This window comes from Primulina tabacum, chromosome 5 (assembly GCF_025594145.1).
Source record: "Primulina tabacum isolate GXHZ01 chromosome 5, ASM2559414v2, whole genome shotgun sequence".
NCBI lineage: Eukaryota > Viridiplantae > Streptophyta > Magnoliopsida > Lamiales > Gesneriaceae > Primulina > Primulina tabacum.
In genome coordinates this window covers 36,497,755-36,512,929 of record NC_134554.1, presented here as the reverse complement: position 1 = coordinate 36,512,929, position 15,175 = coordinate 36,497,755, and the positions used below count along the sequence as shown (strand labels likewise).

At 35.8% G+C, this 15,175-nt stretch overlaps 1 protein-coding gene across 1 annotated transcript in view; it reads left to right on the top strand.

Moving 5' to 3' along the window:
• The window catches only part of LOC142547510 (uncharacterized), a 12,826-nt gene extending 3,806 nt beyond the window's left edge, over window positions 1-9,020 (top strand). Inside the window, exons 4-7 of the mRNA XM_075655844.1 lie at window positions 6,831-6,978; window positions 7,085-7,168; window positions 7,744-7,839; window positions 8,397-9,020. Coding sequence (XP_075511959.1) covers window positions 6,831-6,978; window positions 7,085-7,168; window positions 7,744-7,839; window positions 8,397-8,402 — 334 coding nt within the window. The 3' untranslated portion in view covers window positions 8,403-9,020. The remainder of the gene's footprint in view (window positions 1-6,830; window positions 6,979-7,084; window positions 7,169-7,743; window positions 7,840-8,396) is intronic.
• The last annotated feature ends 6,155 nt before the right edge of the window (window positions 9,021-15,175 follow it).

The following is a 15,175-nucleotide window of genomic DNA, read 5'->3' as shown; positions in this document are numbered from 1 at the left end:
ATCGGCCAATCACGCTATCCTTACCTTTCAACCAACCCCTTCGATTCCGCTTCTGCAGCAGTATAAAATCTCGGTCCCTTACCTTGATGCCTACAGCTCAATTTGTTTTCCAGTGATGGCAAGAATCCGCGAAATACTGCTTTTTTTTCTTCTTGTGTTGTTTCTGAATAGCATCATAGCTACATGAGGGAAAGCGATGTTGCCCACTCTGCCGCAAAAGGGGGCCGCTTTCTTCCCCAAAAAATGCCACTTCCACCATCAGGGCCCAACGAGCAGCATAATTCTGTTCAGAAGCTGCGTTTCATTCCAGCAACAGTAGTATATGGTTCAAAACACCTTGTTCTGTCCGGCGCGAATCCCCTCTATCACTAGTATAGTGGAGGTCTTATTTGTATTGCAATAATGAATAAATGTACGAACACAAATAATGAGCAGACCAGCCCACTTTTATATGTGGGTTCATTTCATAATGTATTTTTGTTTTGAATAAAGAAGCGCGCTCCTGTTAGTGTAACGTAGGTGTCTTTCTCGGTTGATGGATGGGATAAATGCCTATATCGCTTTGTAATGTTATTGTCATGTTGATGCTACTGCTATATTAAAGAATAGAATCTAAAAAAGTTGCTTTAGTCCCATTCTTTATAATTGTCTTTCTCGTACTGTGTAAACGAACTTCAAGTCTTAATTGTGTACTCACCAGGAAGCGTCACAGCCTAGGTTTGGGCCACCTCCGATGTCGATCTGCAGTAATAGTTTGTTTTCGAAAGTAGTTTTCCGAGGTAGGTTCTATTTTAACCTAGAGCGATTTGCCTGCTTCTTTCTAGGCTATAGTTTACCTGTATCATGCAAATGTCTATCCAATATCGCTGGTACTATTTATGATGTCCCTGGGATTGTAGCCATGACATTTGCATGATACAGGTACACTATAGCCTAGAAAGGAGCATGCAAATTGCTCTAGGTTAAAATATAATCTACCTCGGAAACTACTTTCGAAAACAAACTATTACTGCAGATCGACATCGGAGGTGGCCCAAACCTATGTTGTGACGCTTCCTGGTGAGTACACAATTAAGACTTGAAGTTCGTTTACACAGTACGAGAAAGACAATTATAAAGAATGGGACTAAAGCAACTTTTTTAGATTCTATTCTTTAATATAGCAATAGCATCAACATGACAATAACATTACAAAGCGATATAGGCATTTATCCCATCCATCAACCGAGAAAGACACCTACGTTACACTAACAGGAGCGCGCTTCTTTATTCAAAACAAAAATACATTATGAAATGAACCCACATATAAAAGTGGGCTGGTCTGCTCATTATTTGTGTTCGTACATTTATTCATTATTGCAATACAAATAAGACCTCCACTATACTAGTGATGGAGGGGATTCGCGCCGGATGGAACAAGGCGTTTTGAACCATATACTACTGTTGCTGGAATGAAACGCAGCCTCGGAACATAATTATGCTGCTTGCTGGGCCCTGATGGTGGAAATGGCATTTTTTGGGGAAGAAAGCGGCCCTTTTTTGCGGCGGCAGAGTGGGCAGCATCGCTTTCCCTCGTGTAGCTATGATGCCATTCAGAAACAACACAAGAAGAAGAAAAAGCAGTATTTCGCGGATTCTTGCCATCACTGGAAAACAAATTGAGCTGTAGGCATCAAGGTAAGGGACCGAGATTTTATACTGCTGCAGAAGCGGAATCGAAGGGGTTGGTTGAAAGGTAAGGATAGCGTGATTGGTTGGAAGGTAAGGATAGCATGATTGACTGGTTGCGGGTCCTTTGGATCATGGGCCACAGCTACTTGGGTAGAGACCGCTGAACATCATTTGGACAGGCCGAGGCTATATGGGCTTAGGCCTTTTGATGGCTGTCATTTTTGGGCTATTTGGAAGGGTTAACTTATTTTGTATATAAGCAGTCAAACAAGATCGGATGGAATCTAGCCTGACAAGCAGGCAATGGGAGTTCGAACCTCCCTCGATCTATTCTATGGTGAGTAAAGCGCGTCTTGCGAGTCAAGAGAGGGATCGGATCAAGATGCCGTGGGCCCACAAAACCTTCGCGCACAAGAAGAGCGATCGAAAAACTGGAGGGCCCAGTGAGCCCACTGCAATGGCACCGAAATGGGGTCTGTAGGACGAGAACCCTACACCAGCTGAGATCCTTTCGTGCGCACGGCGTACCGATAGGCATTAGCCACTTTGTGACGGGGGCGACCATGGATTAACTAACAAGATGAAATAGCTATCATAAAAAAGCATGGATTGAACGTCTCTAGCTTTTAAAACCCGTCTTTTTCGCCTAAAATATAGCGATATAGAAGCCCTAAACTAACTAAGCTAAGTACGTACGCAATAGCGCGGGAAGAGCCCCTACCCTATAGTTTTTTAGTTTGAAACTAGCTCTGAATCAAAGAAGCTAGCATAGCATAGCGAAAAGATGCTCGACATTATGAAAACCTAGATTATTATACAAGATGCTCAACCATTTCTCAAGACTATATAACTAATCAATGCTACACTCACCGGTAACGAACAGCAGGAATCGCATACAAAAGTTCACAATAAGTATGCCGGTGAAGATAAAGGCACATCCTGAGAAAGAAACTCGAAAATGCTCGACGAAGGGCCATAGAAGTGCGCTTTAAAAGCGCATTAATCAGGCTGTGAAGGTCACAGCAGGGACTATGAGACCCGATTAAGCGTAGGAATTAGTGCTGGAAGCCCTAGTAGTAAGCAGAAAAGAAAAAGTAGCCACAAGCTTATGAATAAGCTCAAGATGGATGGAGTAAGGCTCGTCTAAGACAAGACAGACCGATCTCTATTCTCCTGCTCGCGTTTACAAGGTTTCCCACTCACTCTATTGAGTTAGAGCCCTTGTTGGGTTCTGCAAGGAAGCATCTCGATAGGTCCGCAACCTGTGCTGTGGTTGATGCCCCAAAAGAGCTAGAATTCCATACTCGATTTGCCGGTTCTTCGTCCGAGAGGTTCCTGAGGATGCGGGAAGCCAATGATAGGAGTGGTTAACTGGACTTTTCTTCGAAGGAATTCAACCTTGATGCCCTAACCTGACAGCGGGGAATAGGATAAGGGAGGAGAATAGAAGGCTTGACATGCACACTTTCATTTTGAGAATTCATTCCCTTCGCAACAACCAAAAAAGGGAAAACAATTCGAGACAGTTGGTTGGAGGTACTACTAAAGAACTCAATCCGGCACCCTTAGCTCTTTATCGGTCATCCTTCGCTTCCTCGTTTGTAGGCTGGTTAGGAAGTGTAGAACCTTTGTGTTCTCTTACAACGAGCATGCCTGTTGTAGTATATATCATTAATTAAAATTCTCATGTAATATATATCGTGCAAAGTCAACTATGTAAAATTATATATATCATGTGGTATTATATATATAGACATATTTGTAAAATTAAATAACCTTTATTTTATTTCTTAATTAATTGTTATCTTTTAATATATTATATTATTATATTTTCTTGGGTTTGACAACCAGGGGAAACAAAAAAAAAAATAAAAAGAGATATATATTTGTAACCAACAAAATTGCAGTATTATTACACAAGTTCCCCATATATTTTTATATTTCAAAATTTCTATTTTTTTATTCCACATTTTTCCTTTTAGCCAGAAGAGAACAAAGGCCACCTTTTCCTTATTTGAGCTCGTTTATTCTGATAATTGAATACTGGTTCATTGCTCTGATCTGGCATTAATTTGATGGTAACGTTATGGTTATAAATTGCATGATCAATAATTAATTGTGTGAATGAAGAAAAATGGAAGCTATGGAAATGAAATATATTTTTTTTATATAATTAAATTTTATGTTTCTTTCTTATTTTTTGGAATGGAAGGTACATGAAATAGTGTATGTATTTAATTACAATTATATGACATTTAAGTATGAGAAGTTACTTTGTAATAGAAAAGTTATTTTGAATTGGAAAAGTTATTTTGAAAAGTTACTTTGTAATAGAAAAGTTATTTTAAATGCCTGCCTCGTTCTTGTGCTTTAAAATGTAGACCCAAACCTTTCTAGAGAAATCATCAATAAAGGTTATGAAATATCTTGCCCCCCCTAGAGTGTTAGCCTTAGCTGGTCCCCAAATATCAGAATGAACATAATCCCAGGTTCCCTAGTTACATGTATGATTTTTCTTTAAGGATATTCATTTCCGGGTTGTCTACTAGTGTCCACGTATGATTTTTCTTTAAGGATATCATTTCTTCATCCACTGCTTGTCTCCACAAATGGGCCCTGTTACAGTTAGTAGCTTCCTCATATGTTCTTGGTTCTTCATCCATTATGTTTTGGCCAGTAGCAAGAGCATAGGTAGTGAGTTCAGCAAAACCAAGTCTGTTCGGTGGTCTAATGTCCCTTCTTTTCCTATCTCCGGCAAGCTGGTACTGACTCAAATCAGTTTGATCAGTAGTGACCTTTACTTCTTCTTCTTGAATTTCATTCTTAATAGTTTCAGGTTCACACTCCACCTTAGTCTGATAGTTTCTTTCTTGTTCTAGTTGGACAGATTGTATCCCACTGTTATCTTGGCTATGCTTGTCGAGTTTTAGTATCTCCTACTCGTTGAAAATGACATCCCTACTGGTGATTACTTTAGAGTTGTTTTCTTCGTCAGACCAACATCTAAATCCCTTCACTCCATCAGAATATCCCAAGAAAATGCACCTTTTTCATCTAGGCTCAAGTTTTCCTTCATTAGTGTGGACATATGCTTGGCATCCAAAGATTCTTAAGTTTGAGTAATTCACTGGTTTTCCAGACCATATTTCTTCAGGTACCTTAAATTCCAATGTTGTAGAAGGACTTCTATTAATTATGTGAACGGCAGTAGACACAGCTTCACCCCAGAATTTCTTGCCCAAGTTTGCATGGTTAAGCATACATCGCACCCTTTCCAGTATTGTTCGATTCATGCGTTCTGCGACGCCATGGAAAAATGAAGAGTTGTAAGTAAATAATTTAATAATTTCTGCCGTATTATATTTATTTTTTATATATAGTTATTATTTATTATTCTTTCTTCTATGTGGTGTCATCCTAGCTTACTCTTTATCTATAACTATTATTGGCATATTTTTTATAATTTCTTATAAGTTATTATATCAAGTGGTATTCTACTAACTTAATTAGCATATTTAATTTTTATTATCTCTATTATTGATACTTTGCATATTTTATTAAGTACATTATTTATATTATATGTTTACTCTATTTATTTATTTACTTTCAAATTAATTATGTTTTATATTGGAGTGTCTCTTTTGTTAAGTAATTTCGACAAGTATTTATTTCTTAATAAATAAGCTCTACAATTCAGATTCTTTCGTGGGTAAAATTTCTTTAAGTATTACCATAATTATTATTGATTTTGTTTAACGTCTCTTTCCAGGATCATATGTTATCTAAAAATTTGAATGCATGGTTTGCCAATAATAAAATGGAGCATATGTTATCTAAAAATTTGTTAAAATTCAAGCTTATTTTTCGAGAATATGCTCTAACTACTTTATTGAGAGAGAAGTTGATTTAACATTTCTTTATTTGAAACTTATTATTTCTGAAAAATATTAACCATAAGTACATTAAATGAAATTTTAGAATGATTTATGAATCTATTTAGTTAATGCATTTAGTTACTATTACATGACATATAAGTTATGAGAATGAAGTTGAGGTTATGAGAGGAGCAATATTAAGTCGAGAAGTTGTTTTTTTCCATATATCTCTGTAGCACATAATTTTTTTACGAAAATATCCATGTGAGGTCTTATACTTCACACATATTATGGGCTAGTTTTGTCAATTTACAACTAGAAAACATCGCTCACTATCCACACTTTATATATATATATATATATATTATATATATATGGGCTAGCTTTGCCAATTCCCAACTGGAAAACACTGTTCATTATCCACACTTTTATATATATATATATATATATATATATATATATGGGCTAGCTTTGCCAATTCCCAACTGGAAAACACTGTTCATTATCCACACTTTTATATATATATATATATATATATATATATATAGTGGCGGATCCCCCTGAATTTTTTTTAAAAAATTATTGCTATATAAAATATATTTTATTATTTAGTATATATATTATTTGATCCATCAAAATTTAAAATATCTATAATTAGTCTAATGGTTAAAGATTTTTGAGGTTTATACATATGATCACGTGTTCTATTCTTCTTATACACTGTTTTTTGAAAACCTAAATAACGAGCTTTTACAAAGGCCCAACTTAAAACCTTCATAGTTGGTTAATACAAACACAATCAAGAAAGCCATTTTAAATAATAACCTAACGTAACTTTTTGCAAAACATCTGCTATATTGTCGACTGAAGAGTGAAATATGGTGGGACGCGAGTTCGGAGACACATCGGAAGGAAAGACGAGGATTCTTGGAATTTTTTCTGTCGTTCATGAATTGAAGTAGACCGGCCCCCCAAACATATCATTCTGGATCCTCCCCTATATATATATATATATATTATTATTTTTTTTTCTGTTCTCACACATACAGTTGTTAAATATTGTTTAGTCAATCTTGAGTATTCTATTTTGATTTGCACTCATGGAAGCTGAAGTTCTGGACAAGACCATCCTTGATATTTCTCTCTCTTTTTCCTCCTGTTGACCTTGCCTTAAGACATTCTATGGATTTGTTTCTCCTTCTTGAATGAGCTTAAGCTGAACATTTTTGTGTGTGTAGAAAATGAACTTGTCAATATTCTAATATTTTATCCTTTCTTACCCAGACAAGCATGGGGCCCTCACATTGATCTTTGGGATCCTCGTTTATTGACTTTAGCTGCGGCTGAACATCAATTTCTGGAATCTGAGTATGACAGTTATGCCATGGCAAATAGTGGGACTCTAGCATGTTTCCGCTCCGTGGCAATCATTGTAAGCAACGGAAATCTCGTTGATACGGATTTTTCGTGAGCATTATCTAAAAACAGTATTAAAAACTTAAGCAAACTCATTAGTTATGGATATTTGATATCTGCAGTTGATGCTAATATTGCTGACACGGCAAATTTTAATGATCACAAGAGACTCTGGTATGTTCCAGGGGTCATCAGCTTTCTTCCACGTAAGTCCAAGACTCCAAGTTTAAGTTCTATAAGTTAGTGAGCTTAAGTGTTTCTTTTCTGATGCCAACCAGATGCTGACCGTCCGGTTTCATTATATTTTTAGATCGCAATCTGGATCGGTGCATATATATATTTTGATGTTTGTGATGCGTTTGTGAACTAGGAATTTTTTTTAAATCTAGAATTTTATTTGGGATCAGACTTCAAATGAGTTGTTAAAAACCTCCTGTAAATATGTGACAAGGTGATTAATGAATCCCCCTAGGAAAAATAAGGGGAACGATTACCCCATTGGCAATAAAAATGATTTTTGAACCCAACCTCATATGAATTCGTTCACAATATGAATCATTCATTACAATCTTAATTGTTGGCAGGAAGGAAATATTTCAAATTGATTATTTTTGCTTGGATAAAATAATTTTGTTGTTTCCAAATGATGCATGAAAGTCACGTATTTCAAACAAAATCTTTAATCCAAAGATAGTTTGAGTGCAAGGAATCTTTATTTCTTTTAATTTGTCAGTGTGTATTTCAGCACTGGAACCTTGATTTTTCTTTTTATTTATTTCAGTATCAGATCTCGGTTCTTCAGCTGGCTGGTTTCCTCCTTCCTTGTTTTGTGGTCGCCCGTTCGTGGTACATAGTACAGTGCCGAAGGAGGAGGCAGGTCTGTCTATGTTGTGATTCTTTTCTGCGCTATATGCTAATTGGTTTCACCGGATATGCTAGCTCATTCCAAGTCAACCTAGAGCTACAACAATATATACTTGATAATATTCGGATTGACTCGATTTGTTTGCTTTCATTGTCTGCACACATACATCTTTATGGCATTTACCCCCAAAAACACCTCGGGAGCATAGGGGACCAAATCCATAGTAGATTAGATTGGAATTCCGTTTCCATTGAGTGTGGCGGAAGAAAGTGAATCACTCTGGGAAACCAATGATGGGTGTAAAAGAGGAAAAATAAAATTTTTTAACAGAAGCTGGCAACTGCTTGGTGTCGAGAAAAGAATAAATCATTTTCAAACACTGTTATCAATTCTTGGATTGCACTTTGGCCACAACACATGCACAAAAATATCAAAGAAACTCCATTTAGCTCATCATTGAAAGATAGCAACTCGTATCAGCATACACTAATTATTCTGTAATTTTTTGTGTTGAGATTGATTGCACAAGTTTTATTTATTATCTCTTTCTGACTGCTTACATACGACAGGGTTGAAAGAGAAGGTTGATGCTGCATAAATCTCTCCTTAAAGGGTCTCATTTATTTTTCTAATGCTCTTGGTGATAGTAGTGGATCTGGCCATTCTGCTGTTGTGCATAAGCTTTCTGCATTCCCTAAATAATTCATATCAGAAGGTCCAACAACCCAGTGCTCGAACTTCGGTTCTACTTTTAGCTCATAGCGTAAGCTATTCGTCTTTTAAATTTGCTACCGTGGCGCGGAACTCTTGAGTAAATGTACATGTCATGGTTGAGTTCACTTGGTGCTTTTGGGTTAATGAGATCCTACCTATGTGGGCACCACCTCACTTCATTTCAACGAGTAAGATCTTGCCACACATATAATTTCAAAAAAAAAAAAGTGGATCCTATATATGCATAGGCAAATCTTGACTATCCATTTTATCATGGGGGCAATGCCCACATGGGTAGGATGAAATAAACCGTGCTTTTGCATGCGATGCATTTGAACTGTTGTGATATTTAATGTTCTGATGAAGCTTGTATATATGGCAATATTCAAGTCGATGCTGATGATTGTTCTTGTTTTTGTTGTTTTTTTGTACAATCGAATCTGATGCTATCTTTGCAACATACGAAGGTACTTCGGCTATGTTTGTATCTGCATGATCACACACAAGAAGAAAAGAAAACAGAAGGAAAATAGTGACAATTATTCAAGAAGTTCTTTTGTATTATTATTATTATTATTAAATTGGACATATTTTTTAAACTAATTACTATCCATACAATTGGGATTATTTTCAAATTAATGCTTCTTTTTTTACCATATTTTTGTATTAGGAGTCATTGTCATAAAAAAAAATGAAAAATGTAGGTAATGATAAATAAATAGTTTTAGCAATTTAAAGATTTTGGAAAATGAATACCTATAAATTTAGAGTAGAGTTTTATGATAGTTTTTATTAAATATAAATTGAGTATTTTTGGTATTTGAAAAATGTGATATCTTAACATCAATATTATATTAAAATCTTCATGTTTTGTAATACACTACAAAAAAAATCAAGTGTCAGCGACAGTTTTTCAAAATTCGTCACAAAATTTTGCGACGATTTTTGTTTAAAAATTTGCGATGATTTTAATAAAACTTAGCGACAGTTTGCAATTATTATTATTATAGTTTAGATGTTTAATGTTTGAATATTTATTTTACAATCCAAACTTTTGGAAATAGAAATTATAATAATATCTAAAAATAAAACAACAATCATAATATTTGATTCAATTTTGAGATTTTATATATGATAAATCTGGGGAATTTTACTGGTTTGAATTTAGAGTTCTGAACTTAAATATTGAATTAATTATGAATTATGATTCTTGTAAAATGTGGAAACAAAAATTAAAATAAGAATTTTTTAACATTTATTTTAATATATTTTTTTTCTTTTGGAGAAATTTGAGGAATTTATTTTTAATAAATTTTTTTGGATGAGTAATAATTAATAAATTATTTTAAGAATAGCAAAGATATGTATAAAAGAAAAAAAGGAAACGAAATGAAACAAAAGAATAAGAAGAGAACCTACGCCCAAAAACAACCCCAAATCTGTAAGGGCCAGTTTGGTTGCTGGGACAGGATAAACTATGGATTGCTAAATGGATGAAAATTTGAATGATAATTAAAATACCATAAATTTTTTTATTGTGTTTGGTGTAAATGATTACGAAAATGTGATAAATTATATGATGTTTGGTGTATCTGATAAATAATTGTACAAATAAAGAATATCTGTTGAAATACCTAATTTGCCCTTATTTAAATCTAAAACTTTAAATTAAAAAAAAATCTTGAAATTGGAATCCCTACAACTCTTCCATTCAAACTTACCCACCGTTGAAGCTCTCACTAAATGTTTCCCCTGCTTCTCTTCCATTCTTGTTTACTTACTCCTTCGAAGCTCTCACCACATCTTTCCCACCAAAAACCATTCCCATCAACGACACAATTGGCATGGGTAAAACCATTTTTTCAGTTTTATTTTGATTTCTCGTTCATAAAGCACCAGATCTACTGTGGATTTCGAAAATAAATATTAGGTTTGCCTTGATGAACCATTATAAGTTTTAGTGTTGGGTGGAAGTTTGAGTTGTTAAACTTATAGTTCCACATAATAATTTTTTGAGAAACAAATGTTGTACGTATTGTGATAGTGCTAATTTTTTTTGGGTTAAAATTATGTTTATATTTATTCATGGATTTTTTTACCTTGAAAGATACTCACATAACTTTATCTGTTTCCAACTTTCATGTTCTTGAATTTGCATATTGTGATGTTGAGAAAAAATGAGTTATGTGCAGAATTTCTCTGTACAAATTGCCCAAAAAAATGTTGAATTCCTTGTTGGATTGTCATTGTTACTTCGTACAGGACTAACTCATTCAAAGTTAGTACTGATCATTTTATTTACCTCATACTCATATTTGTTTTGGTTTTCAGAGTTTTGAAATTGAGATGACAATGAAAGAGTATATGACATCCATTTGTTTTGTTATATGTTCATTACATTGTTTAAATCTTCGATCGAGTTTTACACAGAATTTTAGATGTCATGTAATGTTAAAATTTTTTGTATTTCACACTAAAATTTATTTGCTTATGCCACTAATTTTAATAGTGTTTCAACAATCACGTTCTGATAGGTGAAATGAAAACAAATGTAGCACCAACATGCCAGTGCGGTCAAGGGTCTATGTTGCTACGAAAGGCTGGGGAATTCTCAACACGTCCAGGCAAGTATTACTACATCTGCCCTGCTTCCCTTACACATCCGAACAAATTTTATTGGTATGATGAGTACCATGGTAATGTTTTCACATCAACCAAACAAACATGGTCAGCTTCTGACCATGATTCAAGTACTGTAACAAGTCAACCGTTTGTTAGAAGGAACGTGAAGATTGGTACGGCATCGAGTTCTTCATCTCCTTCCATGCAGGATATTGATGTGTGCGACAAGGAAATAGCATATGCAACAACAAATTGCAGTCATCCCGACAATGGTACAATGGAAAAGACCAACATACATCGCAGCGAGTCACTGAAACGGTCATCGATCTCCATAGAGGCAATATGTTGTTGCTTTGGGTTCACTTGCTTCTTTTTATCCCTTTTGCTCGTATTGGTATTGTTTATTGTGATTAGAATGTGAAATGTAGTATTTGTTGTTCCAACTTGACAGTGTTTTCTGACTTTTGGACAAGTTATTTTGTAATATTCAGTAGTGCGAAATCTAAAAATTGAAATCCATCTAAATATATTTGTCTTCAAGCATGTTACATGTATTTCATTTGTACTGCAATGTGTGAGTTCCATTTACTTGCGTAATCAAAATGTGACCATGTGACTTCATTCAGTCCGGAGATGCATTCATTCCAGAAATGCATTTGATCCGTAAATCATGCCTTTTAAGTAAGAAATGCTCTTCTATAACTGAAAAAGCAAAAAAAAAAAAAAAAGGATGTGACAATGTATTTGTGATAAATGTTTGACAGCTACCCCTTCCACCATCACATTTAATAATTCTCATCTTCCATTGTCTTTAGGTGTTGACCTACATAACCAACAATGTCAAAATATCAATATGAAATGATTGAAAGACATGTTATTAATGCTAGTGGTTGTTGTTCTTAAATGCAAATTCTCTATGTAAATAGCACATCTAAATTTTGTACACATTGTAAGTTGTCTTTCATTCCTCTTCCTGGAGTCATATGATATTTACGTCCAAACATAATGTCTATAAGCTGCAAATTAGGTTCTGAAGATACTGTAACAAGCAAATACAAATTGCCAGTTATAGATTTGTGCTAGGATGAAGAGAGCAATGTCAACTTACAACCTGTCAAGGCATCAAACAAGAGTAAAGCTGTGGAAGAATTGCAGAGGCCCTGTAACTTCTTGCTTGAAAATTTGCGTAAAAATTAAAAATTTTCTTTTAAAAGAACTTAAATGGCCTCATTCATAAAATCACTGGTGAATCAAGTTCAATATTTCAAAATATTGCAGCGGAAGAAAATAAAGTTTGCCAAAAATCACAATTTAAAAATATCCAACGACTGATAAAATATTTGCGGAATAAAATAACAACTGCTGCTCTGAGGTCCTCGGGTGCCACTACTGCCGACCCAAGCTGGCTCACTGGTCCCCGCCCTCGCCCCTGGCCTCAACAGTACCTACAACAATCAAGTCTAGTGAGCCTAAAGACTCAGCATGCATATAGCGCAGGTAACGAGTAAAAATCTGAATTAAAATATGCATGAGTTAACATATCCTGTCCTGAGGCATGCTGAAAATAATCTGTACTGAGCAATTATAATACGTGCATAACTGAACTGATAATCACAGAAAAAAAATGTTTGCTCCTTGGAGCCTGTACTGAAATAACTGATAAATTTTCTGTTGAGATTATGTTTTATGCCTGTGGCCACTGCACTAAGCTGAACTGATCGGTAACTGGCTACCGGGGAGGCTGAAACTGAACTGAGCTGGCGGTCACTGGCGACCGGGTGGTACCATACTGAACTGATCGGTCACTGGCGACCGTATAAAATAACACTCCCACATAGTGAATGAACCACAAGCCATATAGCATAAATCTCAAAAATAATCATTTTCTGTTTTAATGCACGTAAAATAATTAACTGGCATAATGAACATGTCCCGTAATTTTACCAACTGGATTGGATTGGATCGTCCCCAGGCTCGCTGCAACCTAACTGTGCTATGAAAAATATGCAATAGCTTAAACTTGACCAACTATGTAATTTACGTTCAAAAGATGCGACTATGACGCCTAATGACTTCGTATTTAGTCATGACTTCCGAACCAACCTGAACCGACACCGAACCGACGTATAGTCATGATTAAAATACGCTGAAAAATCATAAAATAATGCTCCTAAAATGATAGGGTCGAAATCTAGGTGGAATGGAGGCCAAAACACGAAACGCTCTTTCGAGAGTCAATTTGGCACATCGCACCGTAAATTCTCGTACGACCTCAAAAATGATCCGAATGACGAACAGTCAAAAACATGACCTTCCTTACTCAATGAGGCATTGTCCAGTCCAAGGCCATGGGCTAAAAGCCAACCAAGAACTCGAACGAGCCACCGAACCGACACAGCAACTTGCTGTAATTTTCCAGAAACTGTACAATCGTGTAACTTGTGTTGTTTTCGAGACTACCGGCCATTGGGGCATGAACCACTGACCAGAGACTCTTACCAACATCCCAAGGAATGATTAGAACCATGGCTAAGGGCCTTAGGCCAGCCACAATCCGCATCACACCATAACTCAACCGAAACTCCAACCGAGAACCAACGTGCATGCGTGTGTAGTGTTTTGCTTAGATCGATGTTTTGCGTCGTTCCAGTGGCCATTTGATTGACCATGGCATGATCTAGACATATAGGGGCATGGTATGAACCGTGGCTAAGGGCCATAGGCCAACCAAGATCCATACCAAGCAACCAAAAACCGAAACCATATGCTGAACCAATGAAGAAGCCGAATGGAGAAAGGGGCTGTTCTTGTTGATTTGATTAAAACCGATGCACCATGGACCAAGCCACCAAAAGGGCGGCTTAGTCACGTCTTAGACATGCTAGGGGAGTGATCTAACCATGGCTAAGAGCCCTTAGGGCAGCCAAGATCAGATTAAACCCTCATGACAGGAAACTGAAATTTTCGAACTCAAAAAGGGACACAAATGGTGTTGCTGTCATTTCTTTTGCTTTCCAGCAAGCATGGGGTGCAACCGATGGAAAAATGTGGTCCTAATGCATCCTATTACATGTATATAAGTCGCCTTGGGAGCCTGGAGTCGAACCAATCATCTGAAACTCACAAACCAAGAAAAACGTGAAGCTTGCCAAGGAAAAATCGAAAATTCTGCATGTGTTGTTTCAAAATATTTTGACATGTTTCTCGGTTTTTGCTTGAATAAACATGATCATGTACTGAAAAATAAATGATAATATGACTTGATTGAGGTTTGAAAGAAATCTAGACATGCCTGGTTTCGTTTCGAAAGAAAACGAACGAAACGACGACGACGCGGCACGGAGGAGGTGGAGCGCTTCTCTTGTTTTCTTTACTCTCAATTTTCCTCCCTTGCTTCCTACTGAATTCCCACGGTTTTTCTTCTGAAAAATTCTCTGAATTTCGTGAATGAGGGAGGGGGAATGATGGTTAGGAGAGTGAGGGGGAGATCCAATAATAAAGGGGTTCAATGTATGACCAAGTCTCCCTTTTTTTTTTGAATTTTGAATGGTTGTTTGATATCAAGTCTATGTTGGGTGTTTCTAGAATGGTGATGACCGATTTTTACATGCTATACTAGGATAGGATAATGCTAATTAGATCATTAAATGGTGCTAGAAAGATCAAAGAATTATCTTCCTAATTAAATACAAGAAAGGGTCAAAGGTGGCAAGACAAATGAATTGTTTAATAGTCTAAGGGGGTGGCCGAAATTCACTAAATAAAAGGAAGGGAAAAATAATTATCTAGTGAATTAATAACCCTTAAAAACTTTACTAATCCTTTAATTAATTTGGTGAGCTAACCCCTTAATTATGCAACTTAAATGAGCTTATTTCTTAATCACCTCAAATAATTAAATTAAATCCTCAAACCTCCCTTTCTAACTTAAATGAACTTACTTGCTAGCTAAATTAACTTCTGAAAATATTTTCTGGATCTTAAATTCTATCTCAAAACTCCGACTTCAGTC